We start from the raw sequence: 14,866 nt of genomic DNA, 5'->3' as shown, positions 1-14,866 counted from the left end.
CCCCTCATGTTTCTCAACAAAGACTTCCAATTTCAGCTCACCATGAAGAAAAGCGCTCTTTATATCAAGTTGAAATACCTCCCAACTAAATTTTGAAGTTATTGCAAGAATTACACGGATAGTGTCAAGTCTTGCCGCCGAAGCAAATACCTCAGTATGATCAATACCATGACGTTGTGCATACCCTTTTGCTACCAGCCTCATTTTGAACTTATCCTCGGTACCTGATAGAATATGTATTTATATTTGTATATAATTCCCACATCGACTATAACATGTAATGAATTGTAAATATATCTCTCTCTCTCTCTCTATATATATATATATATAATAGTCTATGTAATGTTATTTTCACATGGTTGATCTCAATATCTCTTAATATCTTACATGGTATTAGTTGAGGTAAAGATCAAAACCTAATGAAAGTCGGCGTCGTAGTAGCTCTTCCTCCGGCACCGTCGTCGCCGTAGCTCCTCCTTCAGCACCGCCGCCGTCGTATCTCTTCCCCTAGCACCGCCGCCATAGCTCTTCCTCCAGTATTGTCATCGACACCGTAGCTCCTCCTCCAACACCTCTGTTGCCTCCCTAGCTCCTCCTCCTGCACCGCTGCCGCATAGCCCTTTCTGCCTCTACTGCGCCACTCCCTTCCGCATTCTGCATCGTTCACTACAACAAATAATACAATTCATGACAGAATATTTTACCTCACCCAACAAAAATCCGAAGTATAAACCATAGACGCGTCACATTTTTTTAATAAAAAACCATATATTCCCTCGGTTTTGCTGGAAACCGAGGGGAACAGTATTTAGAGGACGCGTCATCGAATCCCAACAACTACATTTTATCACCTTTTAATTTTTAAAATTATTTAATGACCTATTACCTCAGTTTTGCTGAAAATCGAGGGGTAAAGTATTTAGATGACATGTCTTCGAATCCCGACGACTACACTTTAACACTTTTTAATATTTTTAACAGGACTTTACCCCTAGGTTTTTTTAAAAAACTAAGGTAAACAGTAGCGCAAGTTTGAAAAAAAGAAAGTAGTTGCTTGGGATCGAACCCATGACCAATATTACTTTTTAATTTTTTTTATGACCTATTACCTCGATTTTGCTAAAGATCTAGGGCTAAAGTAACGTATTTTATTATGTTTTATTCATGACCAATTTGATGAAAAAAATTAAGTAACGAATCTTTGTCGTCCATTTATAAAGTAATAATGCTCAAGACATTGTCAACTTATCAATCCACGTGAAACATTAGTGATCCGCGTGAAACTTTAACTAACCAATCAAAACGTGAATGCCACAACTATCTATATTGAGTGCAAAGTGCTAAAATTTAAACTTAACATATTGAAAACAATGACAATGAAAACAAGAGCAGGAAAATATTTCAAGGTTAGTTTTTTAATGTAATCTTTTATATAGTAATTTCTTGTTAAAATTTTAATGTTAGTTGTAATTGTATGTAGTAAAATGTATAATATTGTTGTTGATGTAGAAATTTAGTATTTAATGATTCTACTGATTTTGTTTATCCGTCATTGTTGTTGATATTTTTGAGATTTAATGTTTAAAGATTCCATGGATTTTGTTGTTGTTGTTACTTCTGTTTTGAAATTTAATGTTTAAGTATTATATTGATTTTGTTTATTTGTTGTTGTTGTCGTTGAGATTTAACATTTAAAGATTCCTTGAATTTTGTTGTTATTGTTGTTGTTGTTGTGAGATGTAATGTTTAAGGATTCTATTGATTTTGTTTTTGTTTTTTTATAGGTGTTGTTGTTGATGATTATGAGGAAGATTTGGAATTTGTCAAAAAAATTAGTGCTTTGCAGATTAAAATGAAAAAAATAGGTTAAAATTAAAATTTTGTAAAAAGGACTTTACCCCTTTGTTATTGTTAAAAACTGAGGTAAAAAGTACCGTAGTTTTGAAAATTAAAAAAATACAGTTTTTATAAATCGAATCCATGACCAGTGCCACTTTTTCCCTAAGTTTTTAAATCATTGAGGTGATAAGTGCAACTTTTCATGCCGCTCTTCGTTACCTTGCCTATGTAACCGAGATTATATCCATTTCGCCTCCGAGGTTAGTAGCACTTTTTGTAGTAGTGGTATCGTGTATCTCTCTGTATGAATCACCGTATCTTCCTTTTATGTGTTCTTCATGTTCCTTCTTGGCACCATATTTTATATATCTTCACTAACAGTCTCCCTAGAGTTCTTTTTAATGTTTTTTGGACCAGTCCAAGCGTCTGTCAACTTCCCGCTTCGACTGCGGGGGTGTGAGAGAATATGTATTTTTATTTGTATATAAGTCCCACATCGACTATAACATGTAATAAACTATAAATATCTCTCTCTCTATATATATATATAACAGTCTCTGTAGTGTTATTCTTACATGGTTGATCTCAACATCTCTCAATACTTTATATGATAGAATTAGAGTTTGACCTAACTCATCCTTAAAAAATTGGCTTGTAAGGTGAGGGGTGTCACTCTATATAAACTCTTTGTGGGCTCTATATTTAACCAATGTGGGACTTGAGTTTTCCTAATGCACCCCCTCATGCCTAACACTATTAGGCTTGGTGCGGGGATATAAACGGTGGGTGGCTCGAATCATTGATATGTGGGACTTGATTTTTTTAATATACCCCTTGCACCCAACACTATTGGGCTTGGTGCGCATATGAATGATGGGTTACCCAGATTGATAAGCTCGTGATACCATGTTACATGTTATAGTCTATGTGAGACTTATATAAAAATATAAATACATATTTTATCAGTACCATCTTCATTTAACTTTGTTTAAAATACCCACTTGACTCCAATAGATTTGATTTCCTTAGAAATCATAGTAACTTCCCAAGTTTGGTTCCTCTCAATGGATTCAATTTCCGATGATATTGCTTCCTTCCAATTTTTGCATTTTAGTGCTTCTTTAAACGTCGTAGGGTCATTCTAAATTACCATTATCATTGCATTCAAATTTTCATCATCAGAGAGGCTTTTCCCTATTTCATAAACTGCCATCCATGTTGGTTCTCTTCTTCCTCACATGTCCCTCCCTTCAACTAATTCGTTATCATCAGAACTTGGCTCATTTGGAGGTGATTCTTCCAGAGTAAGTGATTTGTTGGAGCTGATATTAGAGATGCTGGAATTGTTGGAATTTACAGGATTACGACTCAAGGTTTTTGTGCTTGTTTCATCAAGTTCTTCATTTTGATCAGCCACAATATCTTCTTCATCTCCCCACTCTAATATATCTCGCTTTATGTCTTCAACAAATATGCCTCAATCCCAACCTTTTTCTTCTTACAAAACAACATCCTTGCTGACAATAATTTTCTTTGAGATTGGATCATAAGGTCTCCATGCTTTTGATTCAACACTGACTCCTAGAAGAACACATCTTCCGCTTTTGTCGTCTAATTTACTCCTCTTTTAATCTAGTATATAAACATGTGCCACACGTCTGAAAACTCGAAAGTAATCTACCACTGGTTATTCATTGCTCCATGTCTATTTTGGGGTCTTATCTTCAACTGTTGTTGTCGCGCATCGATTCAAAATATGAACACACCATTTTGCAGTCTCAGGCCAAAAGGTTTTGGGAACTTTTCATTTATTTAGCATGGATCAAACAACATTCATAATTGTCTGATTCTTTCTCTCGACAACTTCTTTCTATTGTGGTGTAAAGTGACTATCATTTACACCTAGACAAATCAATTTCAATTGTTAATAAAGTGAACAAGACAAATCAATTTCAATTTTTAATAAAGTGACTATCATTTACAACTAGACAAATCAATTTCTATTTTTAGTAAAGTGACTATCATTTACAATTAGACAAATCAATTTCTATTTTTAATAAAGTGATTATCATTTACAATTAGATAAGTCAATTTCTATTGTTAGTAAAGTGACTATCATTTACAATTAGACAAATCAATTTCTTTTGTTAATAAAGTGATTATCATTTACAATAAGATAAATCAATTTCTATTGTTAGTAAAGTGATTATTATTTACAATTAGACAAATCAATTCCAATTGTTAATAAAATGATTATCATTTACAACTAGACAAATCAATTTCTACGGTTAGTAAAGTAACTATCAATAACAACTAGACAAATCAATTTTTATTGTTAGTAAAGTGAATATCATTTACAAATAGACAATTAAATTTCTATTGTAGTAAATTGACATTTCTATTGTAGTAAATTGACAGTCATTTAATCTGATGGGACTTGGGTTCGATACCATAATGATACAAATTTTGTATTTTTTGTTTTAAATTCAAAATTGTTTAACATTACTAGAAATCATCGGAATTACTTATCATGAATGTACACTGGTCCAGTGGTAAAGACGTAAGATGTGGTTTAAAGGGTCCGAGTTCATCTCCTTATAAGAAACACTTTTGGTTTTTTTATATTATTAATTCATAATTGTTTAAAAATGAAATTAAAAATAAAAATCAATTTAGTATTTAAAAAATGAAAAATAAATAAAATCCAACTTGAAGGTCCAGTCAAAGTTTAAAACTAGAAAAAAAAACCATGGTTCGAGAAAAAATCGGTTTAAACAAAATATTAACAGAAGAACCAATATGGTCTGGTTAAATTTTGTAAGAGAATCCAACGTGACATTGCAGTCACGGTTTAAAACTAGAAAAAAAATCATGGTCTAGGAAAAATCAGTTAAAAAATTATTAACAGAAGGACTAATATGGTCTAGTTAAATTTTGTAAGAGATTAAATTGAGTCTATTTTATTAGAGAATCTCTCACCCCACCCGATGAGGTTACTCACGCACTATGTGCATTTCCAAAAATACCTCCTGCTTTCGAAGGTGTATCTACGGAAGCACCTTTTTGTATTTAACATTGAATTGTTCCGTAGATACATCTAAAGAACTTTTTTTAACGTTTTTTAATTCGTAGATGCATCTACTGAACTTTTTTAACGTTGTTTAAACAGTTACATAGATGTATTAAAAAGTGTTTTCGAAGATACATCTTCAAAAACAGAGGACATTGTCAGGTACCTAAGAATATTATGAGGAGGATTGAAATATTAAGTTATGGGGTGGATTGAAACAGAGGATATTGTCGGGTGCCTAAGAATATTATGAACTACTAATTTGGGTTACCTAATATTTTTATGAATGAGTAAAATGAGTTTTCGCTCTTTAAATAATAACCGTTTTTTTGGAGAGAGTGCCTGAGGAGCCCGTTAACTTCAGCGTAACTACTTCACGGGTATACCATTGGAAAAGGGAACTGTGATGCCTGATACGGCGTCGTTGTGCTTGATGTACAACTGCATGAAGCCGCCGGCTACGCTGATGACGTGTCCGGCAAGTCCAGGCGAAGAAATGTCGAGACCAGCAGCACAGTGTTCTGTGTTTAACAATAGCGATAGTAATTAAATGTATTGCATCGGCTATTAATATGGAGGTTTGATTACATTTCAATTTTCTTTTCTTTTTTATCATAAAAGATAAAGTGTATTTTGGTGTAGAGAAATCTTGGGTGATTAAATGAATAATATTGGAATGAAACCGTTTCTATTACTGAATTTTTAGCTTCTTCGTTCTCCTAGTATGTACCAAACAGTAGCATAGATGTGTAACTTTTTTATTTAAATAATATAATGAAAATACATGCCATCAGTTACATTCAATCTGCTTCTTATAAAAACTCAACTTTCACTTACATCAGTTGGAGGACCCTATAACATGACTAATGAACCGAAAGTAAGTGTGCTTCCAAGCACTTACAACATGACTAATGAACCGAAAATAAGTGTGCCTCCAAACCCTGATGAGGAACAGAGGACCACAAATACTCCAGAAACCGACTGCAAATCCCACACCCATCCCAAAGTAAAGTGACTGTGTAAAAGAGTTCTCCTTGTCAATATCATTGTGTTCTCCTTGTGGGTTCGACTCGTTATAACATCTTGGTAGAGGAGCTCCACAGAGTCCAGGATTCCCATCATAGCAGGAAACATCAAAACTCTGAAGCTGAGTGCCAACTGGGATTTGTCCAACAAGGTAATTGTTTGACACATTCAACAAGCTCAAGAAAGACACAGTTGAAATGGTAGTAGGAATTTCTCCATTCAGTTCATTGTTGGAAAGATCAAGAGATTCCAAATGTTTCATGTCTCCAATCTCTTTTGCTATCTTTCCTGTCAAATGATTTCGAGACAAGTTCAATATCTGGAGTTGAATTAGACTGAAAACTTGTGTGGGGATCTCACCTGATAAGTTGTTATCTGAAAGGTCTAGAGTTCTCATCAATCCATAGTCACGATATGCTAACTCTTGCCCTTTATTATACAAATTGAACTCAAAGGGAAAATGACTTGTTTTCTCTGCTCCACCCATGCCGTGGATATTATTTATGCATTTGGGAATAGGCCCTGAAAGTTTATTGTGGGAAAGATCCAATAGTATCAGTGAAGAGATATTGCACAGTTGTGGTGGAATGTTTCCTTCAAACTGGTTGGATCTTAATATCATAAATTCCATACCATGTGGCATTTTCACCGGTAGAGTTCCAGAGAAATTGTTTCCTCCAATATTAATGAATTCCAAATTTGTTAAGCTTGACAGGTCCAATGAAAAATTACCAGACAAGTTGTTGTTATGCAAATCCAGTATTATGAGATCGATAAACGATCCCATGGATGGAGGAAGTTCACCGGTCAACATATTACTCTGCAGGTAAAGGAAAGAAATGCCTTTCCAATACTCCCAACAATCAGGAATTTTTCCAGTTAAAAGATTGGACGAAATGTCCAAATAATCCAAATTGTTTTGCTTACCTATTTTGTGGCAGAACAGAGTGGAAATGGATCCGACAATAGAATTTATCTGCAAATCCAAAAGGACGACATTTTCTGATATATGCGGGAGCCCTCCTCTGAAATTATTATTGTTCATAAATATAATTTCTGAGTTTAGCGTGACATTTGATAAATCTGCATCGATGTCATTGTGTGACAGGTTAAGCTGTGTAATATTAGCTACAAATCTCCAAAATGTGTCTCCATCTATGGATGAAACGCTAGAGTTAGGAAACTCGAGATATTCTAGTGACCTCTGTGTATATATCCATGTTGGAAACTTAGGACCTAGATTTGTACTGCTTAAACTTATCCCTTGCAATTGAAATGGAGGAATCCATTTAGAATCTATATCAAATGAAATAGGTGCACTTAAGACAAGTGTTTCTAAGTTAGAGAGATTGGAGAAATGTTCTTCAGATAGAACACCTGACAATAAATCTCCTCTAATGAACAAACTCTTCAAATTAAAGAGTTTTCCAATGGTGGACGGAATATTACCGGTTAGAAAATCCGAGTCCGAGCCGACACTTAAATCAACCAAGGAAGAGAGATTTCCAAGAGATGAAGGGATTGAACCGTGAAACAAATTTTCTGCGAGATTAAGATATTTCAAATTTTGATGTTGTCCTAACCAATCAGGAATAGATCCATTTAGTTCATTGTTACTCAGCCTTAAAAACTCAAGTTTTGTAAGACTTAACAAGCTCTTAGGTATTTGGCCTTGTAACATGTTGAAACTAAGGTCAATATGGGAGATATTTGAATCGCTGCCGAGATCAAACAGCCAATCAGGTAATTCAGAATCAAAATAGTTAGCTGAGAGATCAAGGGTTACAAGGGATTTAGTAAAACTCACATGCTTAGTGGATGGAAAGATATTGGTCAAATGACAACTTGACAATCTCAGCTCTAACAGTGATACATGCAGCACATCCATGGTGTGAAACCAGTTTGTTTGATTTTGAAGGTTAATTTGACTGAGGTTGAGAGATTTCAATGAAGAGAATTTGGAAAGCCAATTAAGATTATCCAAATGAAGATCATCATTGAAGGACAAGTCTAGGTACTGAATATTAGACAAGTTATGATTATAATCACCTGATTGATTGAAACTACTTAGAGTTGTAAAGCCATTCAAGCTCAAATCCAAGTAGGTCAAAGATTGAAGTTGAAACAAAGAGTGCAAGTTGATTTCACCTTCCAAGTATTGTTGGTGAAGATCAAGTGCTGTAACTCTTCCAGTGGTGTTGTCACATTGAACTCCCTTCCACGAACAACAATCTTTTTTGTTGATAGACCACGAGGAAAGCCTGTTGGAGGAAGGACTGTCCACGGCATGTTTGAAGTTGAGCAAGGCAGAACGATCCATCTCATTACAATTAGCAAACTGTGTACTATTGCCCCTTTCAAATATTGTTGTAGATAGAAGCAATAGTAGTAGAAGCCAAATAATGGGAATTTGTGAAGTGAACCTTAACATGGTTGATTAATATTAGTTTGGTGTTAAGAATGAATGTGCGAGGTAGGTTTTTATAGGTTAAGATTGTTATTGACGTTTACTATTACTACTGTCTAATCAATCTATTTCCACAACCTTATGGACGTTCAGCGTACGTATCATAATATTCAACACTGTTTCATATGGGACCCGTAAAAGAAAATGTTCCGATGGAACTAAGAGTTGAAATTGCATGGCCATGCAAGGGAGAAAGGTTTAATCTCTATTAATAACTACTAACATAAAAAGAAAGAGTTAAAAGGTAGTGCACTGACAGTGTAAAATAGTTTTACTTATTAATTATATGACCTTTTAGTATCTTCTATACATATTAAAAATAGGGTGAATTCTTATCTACCCAACTCAAAAAGTTGGGTAAGATTACATCTTTTGTAAAAAGTTTTGGAAACAACAAACATTTGTAGTATTTTAATAAATAATGAAATGTGTTAAATTAGATGGAATTATGTGATTGGTTGGAGGTACACTACCCAACTTTTTGTGATGGGTAAAGAAGTTGTTTGTGTATAGTTTGTAAAGTTATCAAAGAGTTGAAAAACACTTTAACATTTTAGAATTGTTTGATTTTCCTTATTGATAAAAAGAGCGTTGAAACAGAGTGAAAATATGAAGTTTTCTTATGAACTTAGAGAACTATTTTTTTAACTCGTCTCTAATCTCTTGTGCAAATACTTTTGATTGATAACGGATTAGAGAGTCGCTCTCTCCTGAATGAATCATTCTGGATTGAATCGAGTAAACAATTGTCTGTGTGTTAATTATGAATTTTTTATTATGTTTTTGTTATTGTGGTTTTGCTTTCATTTAAGTTAGTATATTAATTTTTCTTAAAACTATTTATTATTGGTTGACATTATTCTTAGTTCTGCATATCATTTTTTTGTGTTTGATCCTCATGAATTTCAAAACAAGTGATTCATTGGTTATGTCTGAAACAATTCAACTCATTTCGCATAATAGAGAATAAATCTTTTGTATATAATTTAGGAAAATTTTCAAAAACTTGTTCATCACTCAAAAAGTATTAAGGTGAAACTTGAGGATGAAGACAATGATATATTCATGTTGAGTTCATTACCTAGATTCTTTGAGCTCAACAGGAGTAGAATTATACACTTGGGAGCTTGTGAGACTATTTCAGAAACAAAGAATGGTTTGATCCAGGTAGACCTTCAATAAAGAAGATATTTCTTAGATTGAAGAGTCAAGATATAGATTAAGGCTTATAGCAAAGAGTTTTACTTAGGTAGAGGGAATTAATTATAGTGAAATCTTTTCACATGTGGTAAATATTGTTTTATAAATGTACTTTCTGACTACTGAAAATTAGTATAATCTTAATTTGAAACAAATAGATGTCAAAATGACTTTCTTGACTTTAAAGACTAAAGTATTCATTTTGAGTAAATATGTGTATAAGTTGAAGCAAAACACTAGACAATGTATACTCAGTTTGATAAATATTTTCTTAAGAATTGATTTATGAAAAGTGTTTATGATAGGCATATGTACATATTTTAGAGGAATGGGAAATTCATTATCTACCTACTTTCATATGTTGATGATATCTTGACGATATCTTGACGGTGAGATAAGTAAAATGTCAATGGAAAATTTAATATAAAAGATCTTGGTGAAGCTAAGAGGATCTTAAGGATGAATATCATGAGCAATAGTAAAAAGAGTTAATTGTTTTTATCTCAATCTAGTTAATTGAAGAAAGTGAAGAAGTGGTTTATAATGTTTGATTGTAAAAATTCAACACTCTTTTGAGTCATCACACTGAGATTTCAATAATGAAATATCATAAAAAGTATAATATAATAAGATGATGAAAAATACTCTCTATGCAAGTGGGGTCGGAAATATCGTGTACGATATGTTTTGTAGTATGCTAGACTTAGCATATATAGTTAGTATTGTAAGCCAGTTAATGAAAATTCCAAGCCTAGTTCATTGGGAATATTTAAATTGGGTGATAAATTATTTGAATGGTTCTTAGAAGGGTGGTTTGAAGTACAGAAGGTTCAACTTAATAAAAAGACGCTTTTGAGGGATATATGGATACATACTATACAGAGAATGTGGACACTAGAAAATTCTTACAATATTTTGTGTTTATGTTGTTTATGACGATTATAAATTGGAAAGTGTTAGTTCTCTGATTTTAGAGTTGGCTTAATTTTTGTAAAACAAATAATAGGATCAGTATGTATACATATATAAGAACAACATGTACAACAAGAAGTCCCACTAGAATGATAGAACATGTTATGTTGGAACAATTCAACATCTGGAATAACATGTCACATGGGATGTTACGACATCATGCCGAGCTGAAGTGAAGAATTAAATCTGTGTGATTTAATTACTACAGAAGATTGCAGAATATTCATGGATATTGTGCAAATCAAATAAAGGCGTGATATATTATATGACAGGTCTGAAGAATCAATATGAAGATTTGAAGAATCATTCAGAAGAATCAAATCAGAATATTGAAGATTATATAGTTTCTAATTATAGAGATATTCTCGGAAACTAACAGATTGAAGACCTTGATTGTAGCAGAAGATACTGCTATATTGGAACAACAAATTGGCTGTGATTGAAGGCCCAAATCCAGTTGGGTATAGGTTATAAATAGAAGACTTTGTAACCTAGAAAAAAGCGACAACAACCGAGTAGAAAAGATGTAATCATTAGGGTTTGTCAAGGTAAACCTCCCGACCTGTGGGAAGGTTACCTATGTGATCCTCGAAGCCTGTAGGCAAGAGGAGTATTGTTCTTGGAGGAAGCTTTGAAGTAACTCCAAGTTCGTGGTCATATCCAAGGTTCTTGGCTAGGGATTGTCATGGAAGTATGTCTTCCAAACTACTTATATATTTGGGATTAGAAGGAGATGGATATTAGGCGTTGCTACAGCTCCTGGGACTGGAGAACTGTACAACATCATTGCGATGATTGGAAGTAGGATGAGGATATTCCATATCTAGGGAGGACCTAGGTAGAAGGGTCATTGGGTAGGGATTAAGTGAGGGGTTGTAAGCTTGGGACTAGTTTAGCTCCGAATTTATACTGCTGATAGTGGACTTCATTCCTGGCTTGGTATGCCCCCAGAGTAGGTGTGATTTCACCGAACTGGGTCAACAATTTCTGGTGTCTTTTATCTTTCAATTTGGCATAATTATATGTATATTCTTTGCTGATGATTTTTGACAGATCACATGTCTTGACATCTTTCTCGACATCTAGATCTGTTACGCTAGAATTTCAGAAAGAAAATGAATAAACGATAGTCTTTTCATCTATTACTCAAGAGGAGTACATTTTCCTAGTTGAAAAGGTCAAAAAAAGTCATATGATTAATAGGTATAGTTGAGAAGTTAGTGATCACTCAAGTATGTGTGAAGATACATTTTCGGCCAATTCAATTATGCCATAAACATGTAGCGTTTGAAATTGAACGTGAGGCGTTCCAATGAATTTTTTTAAGTGTTTTAAGTCTTCCCAAACACAAAACATATTCTGAGGTTGATCCAATTAAAAGCTTTATACCTCAATTTTGAAATCGAAAGAAAGTTTAATTTAATTATAAATATATAAAATAACACATAATTTATATTTCTTCTCATGGTTGAACGGGTAAAAAAAATATCTCTAAACAATTAAATCAGCCCACTTCTTAATTTGTTTTATATTTATTACTTTCTTTTGCCTTTATACATATTAAAAATAATTGTCATATAAAAAATAATTATCAGTGTAACTAATATGCATAGTTAATATATGACTATTACTTATTTTCAATTATAGGTTCCACTTTTTATATTTGTCGTCTATTAGCATAACACTTTTTAAAAAAAATTCACATGCATTAACTATTTTATTACAAAAACATCCCTTATAAGTTGTAGAGTTAATGAGATAAAATTAATATATACAAAAAATTTAAGATTTATTATTACAACTATTTTTTTCAATATTTATAATTATTTGAAAGATGTTAGAAATCGAGGTATATCTTACACTTACAGTATATAAATATATTTTATACCAGATGAAAACAAAACCATGCATATATATTGCATCCATTTAATTCTAGTATTGACTTGAAGAACTTTAAGTCTTTAAGGGTTGTGTGACTACAGTCTACATACAGACCTAAGTAGTTTGTGGAGGTGACATGTCTACAATGTGAGTACGTGACTAACTTGGAAGAAACGGTCAATAACATTGTCGATGAATTGAATCCACAGAATGAGTCATTCACATTGACACGGCTTCAACTTTCAACTCCTTTGCAAGTCCCGGGAAACTTGGTGTAGTCGCTTGTAGGTCTTTGCCTTTTGGTTTTTAGTGGAGGTACACACATGCTAGTTCTTTGCCTCTTTGGTTTTTAGTGGGTTGGTCGTTTTTCAATCACATCTTAGTGTGAATGAAAACTTGATTATATTTTTAAGAGTTTCACTCATTTGTTTTAATACATTTTGGTATCAGTTTTACGATTGAATAATCAAATATGATCACTCTCATCATCTATTAGCGGAAATTCCGTTTAGAGTTAGAGCATAATTGTATAGGTACTGGTCCAATAGAAAAATTGTTAGCACTTAATAGGATTTGAACCTGAAACATTTAGAAGCGTGGACTAAACATATTTAATGTTCATTGTTTTGCTTAATGCTTGTTATACCTTTATAATGTTTGTGAATCTATGAGGTGTCAAGAGGGTCTCTTAGTGTTAGACCAAGGATAAATGTTTTCAAGCTAAAAAGAACTTGATCATTTATAATATGATTTGTGGGTCAATCTAATGTCGAGAGGGGCTTTTAGATTTATACATATAGATAATTATCAATCATGAGGTGGAGTTTAAAGATAGATCTAGAAATGGCATTCATATTTTATGTTGAAACTTAATGTTATCGTATTGTTTATTAAGTTGAGAGATCGTTAAATAAACAATATGATTGACATCGCAATGTTATTTCAGTACGTCATGGATAACATTGTTGAACAATATGTGATAATACTGATTGATGATCAAAATGTATATAACTCATCATTGATGTTAGTGCGTGACACACTTTTTGTGAGGAGGGAAAGAGAGAGAATAAGAAAATAAGGATTAATATTATTGAATGAATAAAAAATGATTTACAATATGTCTATTTATATACAACTAATTTGTAAACTAAGTAACAAACATACCCTAATTAACTTGGGTTTGGACTTGGATTACTTAACTTGGATTATATCACAACATACCCCTTATAATCCAAGTTGTCGAACATACGCTAATCATTGTCGATCTTAACTATTCATTATTTCCTTCTCAAATTCAGGAATCTGTCAATCTTCAATCCTTTGGTGTCAATCTTCAATCAACTTGATTTACCTTCTCCCTCAAGAAGTGAAATCTAGCTTCGATGTGCTTACTCCTTCCATGTAAAATTAGATTATTTGCAAGATTAATGATTGACTTGTTATCGATTTGCAGCACCAGAGGTTTCTTCACTTCGACCTCGATCTCTTCTACCACAGATCTGATATAAATTGCTTGACACACAGTATAGGATCCTGCTATATATTCAGCCTCACACGATGACAATCCCACCATAGATTGCTTTCTCGAGTACCATGAGATTGAGGCACCAAAGACTTGAAAGAAGTAACCGGTTGTGCTTCTTCGATCTTCCTTATCTCAACACCAATCAGTATCTGAATAGCAATTAATCACAGTTACTTTGGTTTAAGAGTCTCGCCAAAATAGAATTCCATAGTTTATCAATCCTTTTAAGTATCTCAGGATTCTTTTTGCAGCCTTCATGTGTGACACTCTTTGTTCACTCATGTATATGCTCACTAATCTAACTGTGAAACTTATATTTGGTCGAATGTTGCACACATATCTCAGAGATCTCATAATTTGTTTGAACAAAGTAGCATCGACCTTGTCCTCGTCTCCATGTTTCTCCAGTTTCAAGTTTGGTTCGATAAGTGCGTATGCATGATTTGACCCATCTATTTTGAATCTCTTGCGTATCTCTTTGACATAATTCCTTTGATGTAGCATCATACCTTACTTCGACATTTGAAATTCCATGCCTAGGAAATAAGACAAGTTTCCCATATTCGACATTTCAAATTCCCTCATCATTAGCTCTTTCAACTTCAACAAGTTCTCTAAGCTATTTCTATTTACCAACAAGTCATAAATATATAAGCAGGTGATTGTTATATCTTGTGCCACAACCTAAGCAAAGACACCATACTCAAACTTGCATTTGACGAATCCCAATTCGACTAAGTATGAGTCGATCTTCTTGTCCCGTGCCATAAGTGCCTGCTTGAGGTCATAGAGTGCTTTGTGCTACTTGTATACTTTTCTTGCTTCCTCCTGAATCCCAAATCCAGGAGGTTGTTTGACATACACCTTTTTATCTGAAGGACCATTC

General features: G+C 33.3%; 1 protein-coding gene across 1 annotated transcript; it reads right to left on the bottom strand.

The window, feature by feature from the left end:
- Positions 1–5,664: 5,664 nt before the first annotated feature.
- LOC131655920 (receptor-like protein EIX2) lies at positions 5,665–8,373 on the bottom strand. The gene has a single exon (XM_058925722.1). The coding sequence runs from the start codon at positions 8,364–8,366 to the stop codon at positions 5,748–5,750; it is 2,619 nt and encodes an 872-aa protein (XP_058781705.1). The 5' UTR covers positions 8,367–8,373; the 3' UTR covers positions 5,665–5,747.
- Between the last annotated feature and the right edge of the window lie 6,493 nt (positions 8,374–14,866).

Source organism: Vicia villosa, linkage group LG3 (genome assembly GCF_029867415.1).
Source record: "Vicia villosa cultivar HV-30 ecotype Madison, WI linkage group LG3, Vvil1.0, whole genome shotgun sequence".
NCBI classification, from domain to species: Eukaryota; Viridiplantae; Streptophyta; class Magnoliopsida; order Fabales; family Fabaceae; genus Vicia; species Vicia villosa.
The sequence above is the reverse complement of the archived record's forward strand: the minus strand, read 5'-3'. Positions and strand labels throughout refer to the sequence as shown.

Coding starts and splice junctions, on each gene's coding strand:
- LOC131655920 (XM_058925722.1), bottom strand. CDS start 8,366: ATGTTAAGGTTCACTTCACAAATTCCCATTATTTGGCTTCTACTACTA.